The sequence below is a fragment of the Protopterus annectens genome, chromosome 7.part0, assembly GCF_019279795.1.
Source record: "Protopterus annectens isolate FY-2018-M chromosome 7.part0, PAN1.0, whole genome shotgun sequence".
Classification (NCBI taxonomy): Eukaryota; Metazoa; Chordata; order Ceratodontiformes; family Protopteridae; genus Protopterus; species Protopterus annectens.
Window position 1 is genome coordinate 1,177,359,527 of NC_056739.1, and position 20,117 is coordinate 1,177,379,643.

General features: G+C 41.2%; 1 protein-coding gene across 2 annotated transcripts in view; it reads left to right on the forward strand.

The window, feature by feature from the left end:
* The window catches only part of RNF123 (ring finger protein 123), a 4,282,987-nt gene that overhangs the window by 457,757 nt on the left and 3,805,113 nt on the right, over positions 1-20,117 (forward strand). For both annotated transcript variants that reach the window (XM_044077780.1, XM_044077781.1), the window contains exon 9: positions 8,489-8,556. In XM_044077780.1, the coding sequence (XP_043933715.1) occupies positions 8,489-8,556 (68 nt within the window). The remainder of the gene's footprint in view (positions 1-8,488; positions 8,557-20,117) is intronic.

Below are 20,117 nucleotides of genomic sequence, written 5' to 3' on the forward strand. Positions count from 1 at the left end.
GTGGAGAAAGTGTTTTGGTACCTATCTTTAAGAATAAGGGTGATGTACAGAGCTGCAGTAACTACAGAGGGATAAAATTGATCAGTCACAGCTTGAAGTTATGGGAAAGAGTAGTGGAAGCTAGGTTAAGAAGGGAGGTGATGATTAGTGATCAGCAGTATGGTTTCATGCCAGGAAAGAGCACTACAGATGCAATATTTGCTCTGAGAGTGTTGGAGAAATACAGAGAAGGTCAGAAGGAGTTGCATTGTGTCTTCGTGGACTTAGAGAAAGCATATGACAGGGTGCCTAGAGAGGAGTCGTGGTATTGTATGAGGAAGTTGGGAGTGGCGGAGAAGTATGTAAGAGTGGTACAGGATATGTACAAGGGTAGTGTGACATTGGTGAGGACTGCGATGGGAGTGACAGATACGTTTAAGGTGGAGGTGGGACTACATCAAGGATCAGCTCTGAGCCCTTTCTTATTTCCAGTGGTGATGGACAGGTTGACAGATGAGATTAGACAGGAGTCTCTGTGGACTATGATGTTTTCAGATGACATTGTGATATGTAGTGAGAGTAGGGACCAGGTTGAGGAGACCCTGGAGAGGTGGAGATATGCTTTAGAGAGGAGAGGAATGAAGGTCAGCAGGGCTAAAACAGAATATATGTGTATAAATGAGAGGGAGGGTAGAGGAATGGTGAGGATGCAGGGAGTAGAGTTGGTAAAGGTGGATGAGTTTAAGTACTTGGGATCAACAGTTCAGAGTAATGGTGAATGTGGAAGAGAGGTGAAGAAGAGAGTACAGGCAGGGTGGAATGGGTGGAGAAGAGTGTCAGGAGTAATTTGTGACAGACTGGTACCAATAAGGGTGAAAGGGAAGGTCTACAAGAGGGTAGTGAGACCAGCTAATGTTATATGGGTTGGAGACGGTAGCATTGACGAAAAGGCAGGAGTCCGAGCTGGATGTGGCAGAGTTAAAGATGTTAAGATTTGCACTGGGTGTGACTAGGATGGACAGGATTAGGAGTCAGTATATTAGAGGGTCAGCTCAGGTTGGACAGTTTGGAGACAAGGCAAGAGAGGCGAGATTGTGTTGGTTTGGACATGTGCTGAGGAGGGATGCTGGGTATATTGGGAAAAGGATGCTAAGGATGGAGCTGCCAGGTAAGAGGAAAAGAGGAAGGCCTAAGATAAGGTTTATGGATGTGGTGAGAGAGGACATGCAGGCGGTTGGTGTGAAAGAGCATGATGCAGAGGACAGGAAGAAATGGAAACAGATGATCTGCTGTGGCGACCCCTAACGGGAACAGCCGAAAGAAGATGATGATTAAGGAACATTCTGTAGCTGGCAAGATTGTATCTTTCCCTTGAGAAAAGAACATTCTGTGTCTGCACACTGTATGCATATCTTTCCTTTCTAATAACTGTTGACCAGCAAGGTTATCCCCTCTTTCTGTTTAACTGTCTTTTATACATAAATGAAACACAATTTCTGTTTTACCCTTTAGCCTGTCTAATGACTACTTTAAAATGGAAGTCCCTAATCTAAGAATGCTTAAAGTGGTTTCTGAGTTTACCTTAAACCAATCTATCCAGCTGTCTGTTTTCTTTACCGAGACGAAAAATGAAGAAGAGGATACATACCTTGGGTGTTCACAGACAGCTCTAATAGTGTTGTGACAGAAAAAAGTATTTTAGAACTTCTAATCATTTTATTTCTTGTGAAGGTAAGAAGGGACAACCTGTGTCAAAGTGTACTATTTCCAAATAGTTCTCTCAGGCTTTTACCTCCGTCCACAGCAATACTATTCCAGGTATGATTAAGATGTACTCTAAGAGGACTTTGGGCTTCATCTGTGACTTTTTCGAGTCTAGAAATATTCTAGAAGCAGCAACTTGGTCATCTGTGTATACTTTTAGGAAGCAGCATTCTTCAGGGTCTTCTTGACTCTTTCCCTTCCACCTCTCAGTAATTTTAAGTTATGGAACTCTACCTATATTTCTAAGACTACTGCAGCAGTGAAAATAGTGATGGCTATATTACAGTTGTGTATGTAAACTTACCATAACAGTAGATGTTTGAATGACAACTGCTGCAGTAGCCACTCCCCCCCCCCCCATTCTCCATCCTTCCTCCCTCTTTGTTGTTGTGTGTTTTTTTATGTTAGGGTGTGGACTTGATTTTCTTCTTTTCCTGGCAATACCCTCTCAGGTCTTAGCCCTTCTCTCTCAATTGGCATGAAAACTCTGAAGGTCTGGGTGCCCAAACCTGACTTTTTAGTTGGTTCACTTCAAGCTAACAGCTTGGGCACATGGAAGGTGCCCCGAGGCTTTGAAAGCTTGTTGTCTGGTTATCTCCTATTCAGAATATAACCCAGAATAGCTTAAACTACTGCAGCAGTGATCATGCGAGCATCTACTGTAAAGGTTAAGTTTACTTACATAACTATACATTATCAACCCTTGGAAGGAGAATAGTTAATGGCTTATTTACCCTTTTTGTCCTGGAAAGGCCTTAAGTGGGCTGGTTTCATTTTATAGTCTGTATCACTTTGCAAGATAAGCAGTTAACTTTGCTCTTAGAACAAATTACTGGCCTGCTTTCCCTTGCACTTTTCGAAAAAGTAAGTGCTTTCATATATTTCTTCTAGGACAGCTTATTTTGCCTCTCAAAAACTTTACATTCTGAATTTACTTTTTATTTTCTGAGAAATGCTTCGGTCTTGGACTAGTTGATGTCCTTCAAGTACTTGGAAGCTGTTACTATGAAGGACTCATTCCACTGGATTGAAGACTTGGCTATATACTTCTTGCAGCCTTTCATGTTGTTCTTAAAATCCTGGGTACTACTACTCTAGGTATGTAGTCTCCTTTAGATTCCAATTGTAATTCTTAGACCCATAATTGTGATTGTGAGTTGTTAAGCTATTAAGAAGAGATAAGTGTAGGAGATCAGCAAATGTAAAAATCACTTATTTAAATTTGTACCCCCACATTTCTGCTACTTAAATATGCCATTTCCAGTGTTATACGTCAGAGGAAGAAAATACTCACAAGAGACGTTATCTTGGTCTTGGTTTAGTTAGACACAAGTTTTCACACACACTTAGTCTTATTGATATCCTTCCATATCACTGTTGCAGTATTCTTTACTAAAGGTATTCCCTGGCAAGGGTAGCCCAACATCGAACCAGTATGTCAAAGCCTTAAGATTTTATAGACTTAATTCATACACATGCTCTATGCTCAAGGCGTAGGGCATAAAGGTGATGTACAGACGTTTGTACATCAGAACTTTTGTCACTAGTCCGAATGCCATCATTGGTCTGAACACTCCTTCTGTGCTGGTCACTGAGCCATGTTTCAGATAAGTACCTCGTTGAGATTTCTTTGTATCTTTTCTTCATTTTTCAGTTTTGAGGGTTTACTTGTCATCCAGAAAGGGAAAATGTCAGTGTGGGAGGCAGATTCCCCATAAGGATCATCATTGAACAGTCTGTCTTCTGTTTGGGTGCTTCTGCTGACGATACAAAGTGTCCTTTCTGCCAAGCATTTGTCCCAAAGACCTTCCATAGTCATCTCTCCTCCTTGTCCATTTACCTAGAGAACCAGTGTCTTAAATTACTGGCACAGGGTGCTATGGCAGAATCTTCCTGTCCCAGAGATCCAACTGCCTGGCATGAAAAGGCCCAAGAGAGTCAGGTCTGATTCTTTCATTCTGGTAGCCATGTGTATGCTTTGTGGTTTCGCTGGTGTGTCACCATTTTGCATGGCCTAAATTCCACTCCTAATGGGGTGAGAGCATTTTGCATGACCAAAACTCCACTCCTCATGGGGAGGATGAGCAAAAACCACATCACCAGGGTTGTCCAAGTTGGGTTAATTTGCAGAGCATTGTTGGGGAATTTGACCAGGTCTTCTACAAGCTAAAGAAGATTTACCCTGAAAAAAACCCTAAAGATGACCTAATTTTATTGTGTGTGTGTGTGTGTGTGGGGGGGGGGGGTCACCAGTAGCAGTGATGGTTAAATTTGACTACACATCAGTCATCTTCATTAAGAGTGAAAAGATAATGAGATACAGCTGAGATTAGTTGGACCAGGTGCAAGGATGTTAGAGTTTCTAGTATGTAGTGTTACAATGTGTTCAAGTGCACTGGTGTTTTCACAGTCTAGGAAATGCTGAGCATATCCATTTTTAGAGATGCAAGTATCCCAGTCAGTCCTTGAGTAACTGTTCTCTAGCAAGAAGACATTTGATTTGACATTTAACTCTTAGTGACATTATTTTTTTCTTTTGGTAATGATCTGTGGGGAAATTAATGGGAATGTATAGCTAGTAGTGTTATGTTTGTTTAATGGGTGACTTGAGTCTCAAGGAATTCCACATTAGGGTTGTGGGGAATTTGACCTGAGGTGATAGTATTTCTGCCAAATACAGATACTCCCTATAGTTGGCAAGGGCCCGAAGGTGAAACAAATGCTAAACCATAGTGCCGAGAGAGTGTTATTACATAGAAAAAAAGTTTCAGTAACTATGCAAATGCATCTGATTTGCAGGAGGGCCTCAAGTTCTGTCACCTCTATTTGAGTAGTGCCACTGTGTTGTATAGATGTGAGTCTGAGTTTGCTCTTTTGCAGTGTCCTTTAGGTGAACTCTGCCAAAACAAAAGGTACTATGCAGCAAAAGCTTTAGCAAGAATGCAGCAGTCTTGGTGGGAAAGCCATCCATTGAGAAACAAGAAGTCTTGCCTACCAGCTCATCCAAGGCAGACACATACTGGATCCCCTTAGAATGGTGCAAACTAGTTAAACAATTGTTAAAACAGTTATGTTATCTTGGTATCTAGACATCATTCTTGGTAAGGCTAGAAACTACTGAACTACAGTGTATCTTCTGCCTCTAATACATGCATTATAAGTTCTCTTATGTCTATGTGCATGTTCCTCTGTTTGAAGTGTCTCTGGTCATTCACTTCCATGTGTCTCTTGTGCATGTTCCTCTGTTTGAAGTGTCTCTGGTCATTCACTTCCATATGTGCCATCACTAAGTTTAAAAGACTTTAAGTCCCTTGTGATGTCATGACTCCTGGCACCAGACAAGCAGAATACAGTCAATCCATTCTTGTCCAGTCTGATGAGTCTGTCTGCTTATAATCGCCTATGATTAAAAAATCGGCCTTGTGTGCAAGTCTTGGGCGACTTTATGGACTTAGACTTACTCTTCTGGTGACTCTTGAGGAAACTTTGTGGATTTGCAGTTTATGTAAGTGGAGAGGTTGTAGGTGGTGGTTTGTATGCTGGAGACTGGTATTATTTAGAATGGGTTCTAGGACTCTTTGGCAAATTTTGTTTTATAGTGTCTGGGCATGTTGGGGGTCTTGTATGTTGTGACTGATCCGCTGTTGTGGATGAGTGAGGTTTACCAGTAGTGGGCCATTGAGAGGTTTGCATCCACGTTTCATTATCAGAGGTTTGCCTCCCTGTTTCTCAAATTAATTTTATTTCCCACAAGTTGTACTATCATTTGGTAGAAACAGTGTACAGTTAGCAAAAATAAGGTAGTTGCAACACTGCCTTTAGAACACAATGCGATTAGACTAGCCACAGATCGAGTGACAACAGATTGTTAAACAGTCAGATAAAAAATAAAACACAGTTCAAACGGAGTTAATGCTCTATTGTGGACAAAACCAGGAACCAAATAAAATGTAGAAACAGTCCATAGAGCAAAACAATGGTGAGGTCTCCAAAAAATTCAAAACGCTGTCTTGATAATAAACAGGCTTAAAAATTACGAAATCCTTAATTTGGTAAAAGCAGGTTTATTCAGACAAAATACAAGGATGGTGAGCGCTTTCGCTATAATAGCTTCTTCAGACCAAAATACAATCAGTAGACTGTTGCTGTGATATTTAACTAAAAAAAGGCGCCAAACCTGATGAAATTTAAAGAAACATGACCATATGCATATAGTCAAAAGTACAAATGCATCTCAAAATCAATAATGACAAAAATATTATTTGTAAAACCTCAGTTACATAAAATCTAAGCCATTCTAATGAAAAGTATAAAATAAAACATTATGTCATTTAAAAATTCTAATTCTTCTTAATTTTAACAAGGGACGTAAAGGGACCTTGCCATTGATACCTGGTGGTACGTCAGCCCTAAATTTAATAATCCAGTTGATTTCACGGACCTCGGTGTAATTTTCAACGTCCCCCCTTCTATGAGTCCTAGATATATGTTCAAGTATCCTAAATTTGAACTCATGGTCAATGCCATGTTCAATTGTATGTTTGGCAAGTGCATTGGTCAAAGTGCCCTTCCTAATATGATAGGCATGCTCGCGTATTCTGTCTCTGAGTGTCCGATTTGTCTTGCCAACATAATAGGCTGGACACAATACGCATGTTGCCAAATATACTATATCTTTAGAAAGGCAGTTACCTGCCACACATATTCTAAAACTGCCATTCCCATATGGATACTTGAAAATGGGGTCACTCAAAATATATTGGCAAAAATTGCACCTATTGCATGGGACCGTGCATCTATCTTCAGTGGATATATTCATAATGTTGCTGTTGGAATAACACAACAATTGTTTAAGGTTCTTTTTGTTCCGATGAACAAACTTGGGTCCCTCACCTACTAATTTGCTGATAGTTGGATCTACAGATAAGACATGCCAATGTCTGGTGTAAATGTCCTTGAGGGTACCAACATCTTTAGTATAATAGAGGGGAAAGAGGACCTTATCACTAAGAGTAACATCATTGGTGTTAGAAGAGGTGGCATCATCTTCTAAATAAAATCAGTTTCAGAATATGTGTGGCAGGTAACTGCCTCTCTAAAGACATAGTATACTTGGCAACATGCGTATTGTGTCCAGCCTATTATGTTGGCAAGACAAATCGGACACTCAGAGACAGAATACGTGAGCATGCCTATCATATTAGGAAGGGCACTCTGACTAATGCACTTGCCAAACATACAATTGAACATGGCATTGACCATGAGTTCAAATTTAGGATACTTGAACACATATCTAGGACTCATAGAAGGGGGGACGTTGAAAATTACACCGAGGTCCGTGAAATCAATTGGATTATCAAATTTAGGGCTGATGTACCACCAGGTATCAATGGCAAGGTTCCTTTACGTCCCTTGTTAAAATCAAGAAGGATTAGAATTTTTTAAATGATATAATGTTTTATATTATAATTTTTATTAGAATGGCTCAGATTTTATGTAGCTGACGTTTTATAAATAATATCTTTTGTCATTATTGATTTTGAGATGCATTTGTATTTTTGATTATATGTATATGGTCATGTTTCTTTAAATTTTATCAGGTTTGGCGCCTTTTTCTAGTTAAATATCACAGCAACAGTCTATTGATTGTATTTTGGTCTGAAGAAGCTATTATAGCGAAAGCGCTCACCATCCTTGTATTTTGTCTGAATAAACCTGCTTTTACCAAATTAAGGATTTCGTAACTTTTATACCTGTTTATTATCAAGACAGCGTTTTGTATTTTCTGGAGACCTCACCATTGTCTTGCTCTATGGACTGTTTCTACATTTTATTAGATTGTTAAACAGTGTTGCCAGAGGATGGATGGCTATGGCTGGCTGTAGTACTCAGACGTTGGAGCCAACTACCCCAGTCCTGGAGACCCTGAAGATTTACAGATGAACTGTTCATGGAGGTGCAATGAGATTTGGTTAGATCACAGGCAATCATTTAGCAAAAAGATGGAATCGACTATATTGTGCAAAGCAGTGATAATTTCATGCAACTGTTTTGCAGAGTTACAACTCTTGTTACACAGGTCAGTTGTGCACACTGTGAAGCAATTGCTGCTAGAGTAGAACACTGTAGGCTTAGTTTGTATAACTGAATGAGCAGGAAGCACAGTCATTAACTACTAATACCTGCTAACTTTATGCAACTAATTTATAGAGTTTATGCAACTCATGGTACATGCACACACCCCAGAGCTGTCACTGCCACTGGTCACAGTAGTTATAGCCTGTAGAAGCAGAGTAGTCAGTAATCAGTAACACTGAACAGGACCTGTAGCACATCTGCCAGAGTAGTTTATAGGCACATTTCATCTGCAACGTCTGTGTATGTTGTAGTGTCTATTTTTGGTTCTAGCGGTACCTGTTAAGCAACAGTGTCATGGAACTGTGAGATCATGCACAGTGCTGCTGAGGAATGTGTGCTGAACTGCCTCTTTTTTAATTTATATTACATTGTTTTCTAATTATACAAAGTAACTGTACATCTGCTACCCTTTTTAATTGATGTATACAGTATAAAATCCACACATTGCTATTCTTATAGAAGGTAGTACCATCTGAAAAGCCATTTTTTTGTTTTAGGATTTGTAGCCTTATCACCTTCACAGTAGTTAGCGTGTCCTATTGTATATTAGATGTTCAAGCACAACCACAGCATTAATTTTAACCTTTTTTTTTTTTTTTTTTTAAAGTCCTGGGCTGCAGGAGATATCGTCAGCTGTCTCATTGATCTGGATGAAGGGAAGATTTCCTTCTGCCTGTAAGAAACTTTAACATATTATTCTTCTTGCATGCTGTAGTTAACAGTTGCTGGAGATCATCTTGTATTTGTTGCCATCCTCTTTTGTTGTTCTCCATGCATGTAAGACCATCTGTGTCTAAACTTGACCTGTTGTTGTTTCGTATGCTAACTAGCTTTGTGGTGATTTTCCTGATTCATAGTCTCTCATCCATCTGGTGCATCAATTTTCTTTATAATACGTTTGCACTAAGTAGCTATATATATCACAGTTGCAATTATAATAATTGTAAATGGATCGAATTTCAGAAGTTGTGCTTTTTTATTTGTTTGCTGGGGACTGTACTGCCCCCACCCCTGCCCTTGCACCCCTATATCCTTTATTTCTCCTACAAGTGGGGTTGGATCCTTGGAGTATGGGAAAAATATAATAAAGTTCAAAATCTGAAATTCTACCTGTTGACCATTGTCATCTCTGCATTTATAGCAAGCAGACATGCTGAGTTAGGGTCTTAGTTCAAAATCTGTCTGTTGTCAGATAAACAGGATTGAACTTCACCCTTCAAAGATAACACTGTGTTGGAGACTACTACACAATTACTTCCATTTAGTCATGTAACTCTCTTCTTTCTTGTTGCATCAGGTGTTTAGTGGCTTCTTTAGCAGGCTCCCTCCCTAAAATATATATATATATATATATATATATATATATATATAAATATATATATATATATATATATATATATATATATATATTTTTTTTTTTAACAAGAAGCATCTTTACTAAATTATCACTTATGACATAGGCAATCATACATTTATATAAATGAACACAAACCATATTGACACAGTTCCAGTTGCAAGTATTTTACATCATAGACCATATTGACATTAAATAGCACTTATAATCTACTCTATCATTGTCAGTTAAACATTTAAATCTGCCTTCTTTTAAACTTCTTTCCTCCCCTGTATGTATTGTTCCCATGGTTCTCATGTTTTCCTGTGTAATTTGCTAATACCCTTTCTAAAGAACCCATTTCCAGTTGTTTTATTTCTGTTACTATGTTCACTGCTTCTATTACAGTTGGTATAGACTTTGATTTCCATTTTCTAGTCATTACTTGTTTTGGCAGCCACCATAATTAGACTCTGCAAATAAATTCTTGGCATCTTCCCATTATAATTACCCTTCCCTTTCTAGTTATTTGCTCCCAGTACCTTGGTTCCTTTGCCAGTTTTCTTCAATAAATTCCACTCCCCTTTTGCCTGTAGACTTTATCCCTAGTTGCAGTCATCCTTATTGTCAATCTCTACTGTCTCCATTCCCTTGTTGGCTTAGATCTTGGAATACTTTCTGCTACTTTATGAATATAATATTCTGTATGATTATTATTCTCCATAAAGGTCTGCATCAAAAATCAAAGTCTTTCCATGTTTCTTGAGCTTCCCCCATTTTATCGTCACCCCTTTCTGCTTTGAATTTAGGTTTCTGCTTGTACTGTGTATAGGAACCTTAACTGTGTAGCTTTGAAATGCCCCTTCGTCAGGTAATCCCAGTCTGCCTTTTTCTATTGCAAGAATCAGCTGTTCTCACTTGACTCTTGCCGTCTTCTCCTCACAGATAAAATCTTTCAGCTCTTTATTAATTGCTATCCACAAACTTCTCCTTTGGTTGGTAAAAATATACCTGACCTGTGTATGAGACTAAAGGGACTAAAAACAGTTTAACTGTTTGTATCTTACTATCCATATCTATATAATAGAGTTTCTAATTTCTCAGTTTTTGTATGATCTTTTTAGTCTCTTCCCTCATATCTTTAGCTGTCACACTGGAATCATTTGTAATCCATACTCCTAAATATTTAATTTTATCATGTCCCCATAAATATGGATATTGCGGAGTCAGTTTGTATGTGGGTACATAATTTACCTCTATTGCCTTTGTTTAGCTTCATTATTTTTTGCATCACTAAAAGATTTGAAAATGTTTCAGAATGTTCAACACTGTAATATCCTTTTTTGGTTTTAACAGGTATAAAATTATATCGTCTGCAAATAGAGCCAGCTTCTCTTGACTCCCATACCGATTATATCCTTGAATTTCTTTCTTAGTCCCTTATTTTCTTTGCCAGTGGTTCTAAATGTAATGCAAACAACAAAGGGGAAAGAAGATGCCCCTGCTTGGTTCCTCTGCTAAAGCAGAAATTATTAGAGAGGAACCCACCCATTTAATTTTTGCCTCTGATCCTTCATATATCCTCATAATCAACTTATAATTTTATCAGAGAATGCAAATACTTCGATTGCCTACTCATAAAGTCCCAGCCTACTCTGTCAAATGCTTTCTGTGCATCAAGACCCACCAACAACAATGGTATTTTCTTACATTCTGCTTCTCTCTGGATCATCAATCTTCTGTTAATGTTGCCAAATGTTTTAGTGGCTTGTTTTGTAAATTATGCCATTATGGCTGAAGCCAGCAAGGCAGTAAGACCATTCACCCCAAGCTCTTTAGCAGCCATTCTGCTTGCGGCTACTTTTTCTGTTAAAATTGGAAAATGTGTTGGTATGCAAAAACAAACTCTTCATTTTTCTTGAAATGCTTTGATGTCTGGTATTTACAGTTGACTGGGTATTGACCACATTAGCAAGTTTCTTGACTTTTAGAAAAATTGCCAGCTTTTCATTTTTGACTGTTACGTTTTCTTTGATTTTCATTTTTTCCGTCCTTTGTTCATGTCCCTTGGGCCTTCTAAGGGTAAGTGCAGAATTTACCTGAAATTTCAGTGACCGGTGTTTCATTGTTCATAAACCTGATATGGACAATGGTGTTGAAGTCTGTCCAACAAATGCCTCCTTTTGTCTTACCACTAAGAAAACATAAAAGCATGCCTTAGAAATGTTTCTTCTCTTTTGAAATCTAGTGGAGAAGAAAAAAAAGTCTAAGAGCTCTACATCTGAATATAAACATTAAAAAAATAGGAAATAAGAGGTTTTCATTTCCCATGACACCCCAGGATCCTGAGAACTCAAATCCAGTACTTTATTTTTTCGTAACACATAGCGTTAGGCTTTAATCTTTTCATCCGTGTAGTAATGTAATTTCAGAATTATAAGTACTAGAGGGTATTTCAAGAATATGCAGTAGAATTTTGTCCAACAGTAGTACTACAATGTTCTTCGTATTTCACTCTTGCAGTCATCACACTTGGGTTATCCACCTGCAGGTAGCCCTCAGTCGGCCCGAATACCAGAGTCTTGGGATTTCTGCATCAGATGCTGTCGCCTCTTTAATGACGTCAGGTTGTCAGGGGTATAAAACATGCAACCGATGCCATTACATCAGCTTTTCTTGCCACATGGGAGCCTGAAGTAGAAGCAGTTCGCAAGTGTCGGTCGGCCTCTACCTGAAATTTTCATTTTTCGAGTTTCAAACCTGAAGTCTTCTAAAGCTAAGTACCCCATTGGGGATCCTTTTTTCTTGCTCTAAACTATGTCAGAAAAAGTTGACAATTGTCTTGCCTGTGGAAAGCAAATACCTCACAGAGATTTGCATTCTCACTGCGTCACCTCTTTAGGCCCAGACCACGACGTCCCTCGCTTTCGGTTTTGTGCCTTGTTCAACTCCTGAACTGTTCGTTGTCGGCATATTTTTGTCTCTAAATTCTTTCGCTTTCATTCTCCATATTCCCAAATGGCTTCGATAAGCCATCCGACTACCGATCTTCTGAAAAAAATGCAAGGATAAAGACAGAGACAGACCGCATAAGTCCAAAACTGCTGACGACACTTCCGTTAAGCTAGTCACCAGTCTGCTGGTACTCAGTGAGGCGCTTTTGCAGCCCGTTACCCGCTTCTACAAATTTGCAGGCCTCTACTGAGACCCTTTCGAAGTCATGTATGCCACGAGATGCTTCTTCGACTATGGAACCTACAAATGTCTCTACCTTGGATGGGTCCGGAGCTGCTGTGCAGGCACCGGCTTCTGAGGGTGTATTCAGACCTTCCATTGTTCATATTAAACCGACTACTTCATTAATGACTAAAACTACCAAATTTCTCAGGCCCAGAGTTCGCACTACGCCTAGGAAACAGATGACCAAAGCACATTCTCAAGCTCCCATGTCACAGAAACAAATGCTTAGAATGGCTGAAGACCTAATTACTTTGTAATTAGGGGAAGCCAGCCTTCCCCCTCTAAAAGACAAATAATTTATTTTCCTTCTGATTCTACAGACCATGAGTCTGATGACTCTGACCCCTGTGATTATCAGGACATAACCTTATCTACCTATGAGGATTCAGATGCAGTGGATTCTATTTCCTCTGCCTCCCCCACAGAGGACATTTATTTCAGTGAAATCTTGCATACCCTAGGAGAGCATTTCCGCTGGGAATGCCAGGACTACCCACAGTCCAAAAAGAGACTCGGGGAATTTTTAGACTTGTCTCAGCATAGGCTTCTAGCTATATCCCCTGTCCTGGATATTGTAGATGATGTCTTCATGGAATCCAGTCTTACCCGTGATACTTTACTACCAGCTCCTAGAAAGCCTGACAGATGCTACAGAGTACCTGACTCTCACAAATTTCTCTCTAAAAATCCCACTGCGTATCCAGAGACCATTTCCCAGGGACCTAAAGGTATTAAGGCCACTACAGCCAAAAACCCTACCTCTTCGGACAGGGATTCTAAGGCTCTAGACAGATGGGGTAAGAAGGTATATGTAATTTAAGTTAACAGTGGATGAGACTTGTAAATTTTATTTGTATATTATCATGATGCTTTTTATATTTTTTTACTCTTTGAAGGCTGAATAGCCGAGGCGCTAAGCAATAAACTTGTTGGCTTGTTCATTGTTGGTGATATTTCTTTTCTTTTTTTGCTTTTTGTGGTATCTACTAAGAAGGTATATACCTCTGCAACTCTTGCCATCAGGGCTTTAAATTGCCACTTTCACATGTTGAAGTACCAGCAGCATATTATGGAACTAATTAAACAAAAAATGTTGTTGATTCCTGATTGTGCAGAAAATAAAGACTCACAAGAGTTAATGCATTCTGCAAACCAAGTTGCTAAGCATACTTTGCAGTGTGGTTTTGATGCCTTAGAAGCATCTTGCAGGGCTGCTGTCACTGGGTCTGTTCTGAGAATGCATGCTTGGCTGAAGGAACAAATCATGCCAGACCATGTCAAAGCAAAATTACTAGATGCTCCATTAAACCAAGAATGTTTGTTTGGCTCAAAAGCAGAAGTTCTTAAAAAGATGGAGGAAAAAACTAAATCTATGCAAATTGTTAAAGATTTCTTACAGGTACAGCCACCTAGATTCAGTAGGCATTGGCCTTCAAAATAACGTTCCTTTCCAGTCCCTCCCAGACCTTCTCAGCCCAAACCAAGGGGCAACAGACCACAAAGACTACAGTCTCAGGGCAGGCACAAATCTAAACTATGGAGTGCTCCCTCCTCAGAAACGGGGAGTGGTAAGCTACCCCCTTATGGAAAAAGTTTGCAGTGACTTGTCCTTCATCCTTCCCAGCCATGCCCAAGTACTTGCACCCCTAGGAGGAAAACTCGCCCTGCATGCAAAAACTGGGAGTATATTACCCAGGACTGATGGGTCTTAAACGTTGTATCCCAGGGATACAGATTCTACTTCCACTCACCGCCAACCCCAAGCGGATTACCAGACCTCCCTCCAAACCAGTGAGCAGAGGCCCAAAAGCAAGTACTTTCTCTTCTCAGTATCAGGGCTGTTCAACCTGTTCCAACAGAACAAAGGGGACAGGGTTTCTACTCCAGACTGTTCCTGGTGCCCAGAAAAGAGAACTCTTGGTGCCTTATTCTGGATCTGTCAACTCTCAACACCTTCCTGGTGGTACCAAAATTCAAAATGCTTACACTCCAGCAGCTGCTTCCTATGCTAGCCAAGGACGTCTGGCTAGTAACCATAGAGTTAAAAGAAGCTTATCTGCACATCCCCATAAGGGAATCTTGCAGGAAATATGTACGTTTCCAGTAAGTGTTACATTGTGTAGGTAATGTACCTTAACAGTAAGTGTTACATTGTGTAGGCAACTATCAGTTCTCTACACTTCCCTTTGGCTTATCTACTGTGCCCAGGGTATTCACAAAGTGCTTGGCTCCAGCCGTTGCATACTGCAGGCAGAGAAATATTTAAATTTACCCATACTTGGACAATTGCCTGATTCAGTAGGACAGTCAGGAATTGCTACTTCAGCACCTGACATTTGTAAAGAGACTCCTAATGTCTCTGGGGTATACCATCAACAAAAATAAATCACATCTGGTACCCAGCCAAAAGATTGTGTTCCTGGGAGCAAGCTTGAACACAACATCCCAGATGGCATTCCTCACTCCAGAAAAGCAGGATTATATGACAAATTACTTCAAACTACTGGCCAACCAAACCCAGCTATCTGCAAGAAAAATACTGCAAGCCCTAGGGTTCATGGCCTCATGCATTCTACTTATTCCATATGCAAGACTGCATATGAGGAAAATTCAGTGGTACTTAAAAAGTCTCTGGTGTCAACATTCTCAGGACCTGGAAACAGTGATTCCTGTCATTCATTTGCTTAAGGACAGAGATCCTTTGGTGGGCAGAAGTTTGCAACCACAACAAGAGACTCCCTTTCACTCAACCCCCCCACCGCCCAAACCCTGACAACAGACACATCAGACTGTGCATGGGGGAGCTCACATGGCAGGCAAATGCATTCAAGGCAAATGTAGCCCAGGACAAATTCACCAGCATATCAATCAGAAAGAAATGTTAGCTGTACAGAATGCACTGACAGCCTTCAAATACCTTATCCTGCCAGGACAACTCTTGATAAAGACAGAAAACACCGCAGTTATGTGGTACATAAACAAGCAGGGGGAACTCATTCCTACGCACTCTGCTGGTTAGCCTTGGCTCTGTGGAACACAGCCTTGAGCAATCAAGTGCACCTGCAAGTTCAGTTCCTGCCAGGCAAACAAAATTCACTGGCAGAAGACTTGAGCAGAAATCTAATGGACCCACACGAGTGGAAACTGGAACCCAACTCATTCAAACTACTAATACACAGGTGGGGGACACCAGAGGTGAAACTCTTTGCTTCCCCCCAAAACCATCAACTGAGAAAACTTTGCATCAGAAATCCCCACAGCCAAGCATGGAAAGTGGATGCCCTATCCTTTATATGGGAAAACCTCTCAATCTATGCCTTTCCCCCTCTTCCCCTTCTTTCAAAACTACTACTCAAGATCAAACAGGACAGGCCAAGGACAATTCTTATTGCACCAGACTGGCCACACCAGCACTGGTACCCACTCCTACGCAGTTTGACAGCAGTGCCACCCTGGCACCTAAATCAGACCCCCTCTCTGCTGTCCCAGCAGGAGAGACAGATTTTGCATCCTCAGCTGCAAACCCTGAACCTGGCAGCCTGGCTTATTCCCTGAATACATCACCAGCAACCCTCGACAAACAATTGCTGGATGTTATCCTTGAGGCCAGGAGGCCTAGTACTAGGAAATCCTATTCAGAAAAGTGGAAAAATACTGTTCTTGGAGCCAGTCTCAAGGAAAGGACACAGCTGTGCCCACCTTACCTCAAATCCTAGACTATCTAGCACAGCTGCTCCACAAAGGCCTACCCTTCTCATCAATTATGATTCACGCCTCTGCCATCTCAGCTCATTACAATACAGAGCCACCACTCTTCTCTCACCCCCACTCATCAAACAGTTCCTGAGAGGAGCTAACAATTTAAAACCCTCAAGGAGAGCTCCCACTCCTGCCTGGGACCTTAACTTTGTACTAGAGAAACTCACGCTCCCCCGTTTTGAGCCTGCTGCTACAGCAGAGTTAAAATTCCTCCTTGTAAAACAGCCTTACTTCTAGCCATCACTTCAGCAAGAAGAGTGTCTGAGTTACAGGCCCTTATGGCTGTGGAACCCTTTATTATCTTCCATGCGGATAGGATTTCCCTCAAGAATAAGCCATCATATATGCCCAAGGTGGTATCCAGTGTGGCTTTAAATCAATCCATCCATTTACCAACCTTTTTTCCTAATCCTCAGAATGAAGGGGAAAAGGATCCTGCACTCCTTGGACGTGCACAGACAAGTCAGGTTCTACCTTGACAGGACTAAACCCTTCAGAAAATCTGACCAGCTGCTAGTCAGCTTTGCTACAGGGGCAGAGGGCAAGGCCATTTCGAAGCAAACCATTTCTAAATGGATAGCACACTGCATCCATTTCTGCTGCAAACACCATGGAAAGCCTACCCCACAGGGGATCAGACCTCATTCCACTAGGGCTACCTCAACCTCTACAGCATTTCTCAGGGGAGTCCCTACCAGGGACATCCTGGAAGCTGCAACCTGGAGTTCTGTACACACCTTCACCAAGCATTACCACTTGCCTATCTTTTCTAAATCCAGAGCTGGATTTGCCACAGCAGTCTTACAAGGCCTGCTAGCCAGCCCTAATACTTCTTGACTGCCTCCACCCTTCTTCAGCTTTGGGAATCAACCCAAGTGTGAAGACTGCAACAGTGAAACATGAAGAACATAGTACAGTTGTGTACACTTACGATAAATGTAGATGTTTGTGTGTATTCACTGTTGCAGTCCTGGTTACCCTCCCTCCAGCCCCCTGTCTTTTCTATGCTTTCTATCTATCCTCTTTGTTTGGCCATATCTTATAGAAATGGTATTTACTTTTTACTGGAGGTGTTCCACACCATGTGATTGCTCCATATTTTGGGGGCTCCTGACATCTGGGTCAAGAAAAACTGATGTAATGGTGTCTGCTGCATGTTTTATACCACTGATGACTTGACGTCATGGAAGAGGCGACAGCATCCAACACAGAAATTCCAAGACTCTGTTATTCGGGCCTACTGAGGGCTACCTGCAGGCAGATAACCCAAGTGTGATGACTGCAACAGTGAATACACTCGAACATGTACATTTATGGTAAGTGTACACAACTGTACTTTTCTTGTGTACCCTTCAGCAAGTGGACTTAGCCTTAACTTTAGATCTTATGTTGTCAGTCTTCACTCAGTCCTTAACTGTGGGTTCGGTTCTGTATCTCAGAATCGACTTGGCAGTTACTCCAGCTCGCACCCTCCAAAAACTCTCAAGCTTAGCTCTACTCATAATGCTCCTCACAGGATCTCCTCAGATCTCATTTGCTGTTTTTAGTGCCAGAAGTGTCTATCCTACCAGCTCTCAAGCAAGCTAAATCTCTTCAAATTGTGTTTTTTTAAACTCTGTTAGTGATTTGTTTTCCCTTTTCTTTTACCCAGCTCCTTGATTACAGTCTTTATTTTTTATTAAGATGAGCAGTGTTTCTCTTTCGTGCCTTTGTTGGTATTTCTCCTCCTTTCCCTTTACCGTTAAGATAATTTCTTTGTACCATCGTTGGTATAGGTTCAAAGGTGTGTACTAGGCTAATGGCCCTGGAACCTTTACAAGCCTGGCCCATTCGATTACCCTGGCATTGTGCCACCTGACCTTAATTCCTAGCGCCTTTGTCGAGTACAGCACCTGGAGTGATCCCCAGGATGAATTTTCTATTTCCCATACACTCATCAAGATTTCTATTGAAGAGGGCCAGTGAGGTGCTCTGTTTGACATGTATGGGAAGTCTTTTCCATAACATGGGCAGTCTCTGAGTTATGAACCTGTCCCCTCCAGCATGTTCTGTTGATTGTGGTAATGAGGTAGAGGTCTCTGGAGCGTGTCATGCGGAGGGATTGGGATTTCTTTAGATGTAGCATTTCTTACAGAGCTGGGTCAGACATGGCTTTGTAAGTCAAGCAGAGATCGCCTCTAAGTAGGCGATATGAGACAGAGAATAGTTGGAGTTTTTTGAGTCTGTCCATATAGGACAAGTGTTTAAGGCCTAGAATCCTCTTTGTGAGGTACTTTTGCAGCCTTTCCAGTTATTGCAGGTGTCTAGTGAGGTACATGCCAAATGGAGCACTGTACTAAATGATTGGCCTAATGAGGGAAAAGTAGAGGGAGACAATGACCTTTTTCCTGGATGCAAAACCCTTAGTAATGAGATGTGGCACATAGAAGGACTTTCTGACCACAGTGGCAATGTGGTGCTCAAAAGAGAGGTTGCTGTCAACCTGTGTTCCCAGATCTCTTATAACGCCTTCTGTGTTCAGTGGATTACCACTGATGTGGTAATTCATTGGAACCGAGTTTTTCCCAAATGGGATGACGACACATTTTTGGCATTGAGCTTAAGGCCATGATTCTGACACCAGTCCTTGGTCTCAGTGAGGCCTTTCTGTAGGATGTCAACATCACGTGAGGAGTTAATAATAGCTCCCAAATTGCAATTGTCTGCGAACTTTGTCAGCCAGAGTCCCTTCGTGTTGGCCTGGACTTCAGAGAAGTAGATACCAGACAGGACCCAAGACCAATCCCTGTGGGACTCCACTTGTGATTGGTCAGCAGTCTGACTTGGAGTCAGTTACTTTAACACTGTGGCTTCCATCTGTGAGCCAGTTTGCAACCCACCTAATGATATACGGGTTGATGCCTAGCTTAGTAAGTTTTTCTATGATTCCTGAGTGGGGAATGGTGTCAAAGTCCTTGGCCAGATCAAGGTAGGCTATATGAACCACCTTGCCTTCATCCACAGCTGTGGTGACTGACTCAAAGAAGTCGACCAGGTTGAGCAAGCATGATCTACCCTTCACAAAACCAAACTATGTGAGATCCAAAGTTTGGTGATTCCCTATATCCTTGTTAATTAGGTCCATGAGGATGCATTACATAGCTCTGCATATCAGACTTGTCAGGCTAATGGGGCAGTAGTTCCCAGGGCCTGTAATCGCTCCTCCTTTGTGGAGAGGGATGACTGAAGCAGTGCAACATTCAGTAGGGACAAAGCCTGAGTTGAGGCTGTGGTTGAGCGGGGCACACAGGTGAGGTGTCCGTTCACTCCGTAGTTCATGTACAACACAGCCAGAGATATTGTCAGGTCCCATAGAAGCTGTAATCTTGGCCTTGGACAGTGCTGTGTTAATCTGTGCAGCAGTAATACTGGGTGCCTGGCAATCTGCTGGTATTGTGCTTGGTCCTTTGCATGGGGTAAAGTTGGCACTGAATCTGTCGGACAGTATATTGGCAATGTCTGTTGGCTCTGTGTAGGAGGTACCATTGTGCAGCAGTTCAGAGCAAATCTGGGTATTGCTGTGGAGATTCTTTACATAACTATAGAAGCCGTTGTGGTTGTCTTTACTATCTGTTGCAATCCTTTTTCATAGCTAGCTTTAGAGGATTTGATGAGGGATCTCAACTTTTTGTTGAGGATGATAAGGGAGTTTTTCCAGTCTTGGGACTTCACCTTATTCCGCATCAGTTTCCTCCTGTTGTAGAGTTTGTTTATGGCAGGGGACTACCAGATTGGCTTCCTTTTTTTGGTATGGCGAGATCCATGCATTTGTGTATCTGTTAGTAAAGTGCATTGGTGTATGTTTTGGCGGACATGCAACTATTCTCCGTTTGCATGGATGCTGTAAAGTTAGCCACCACTGTTT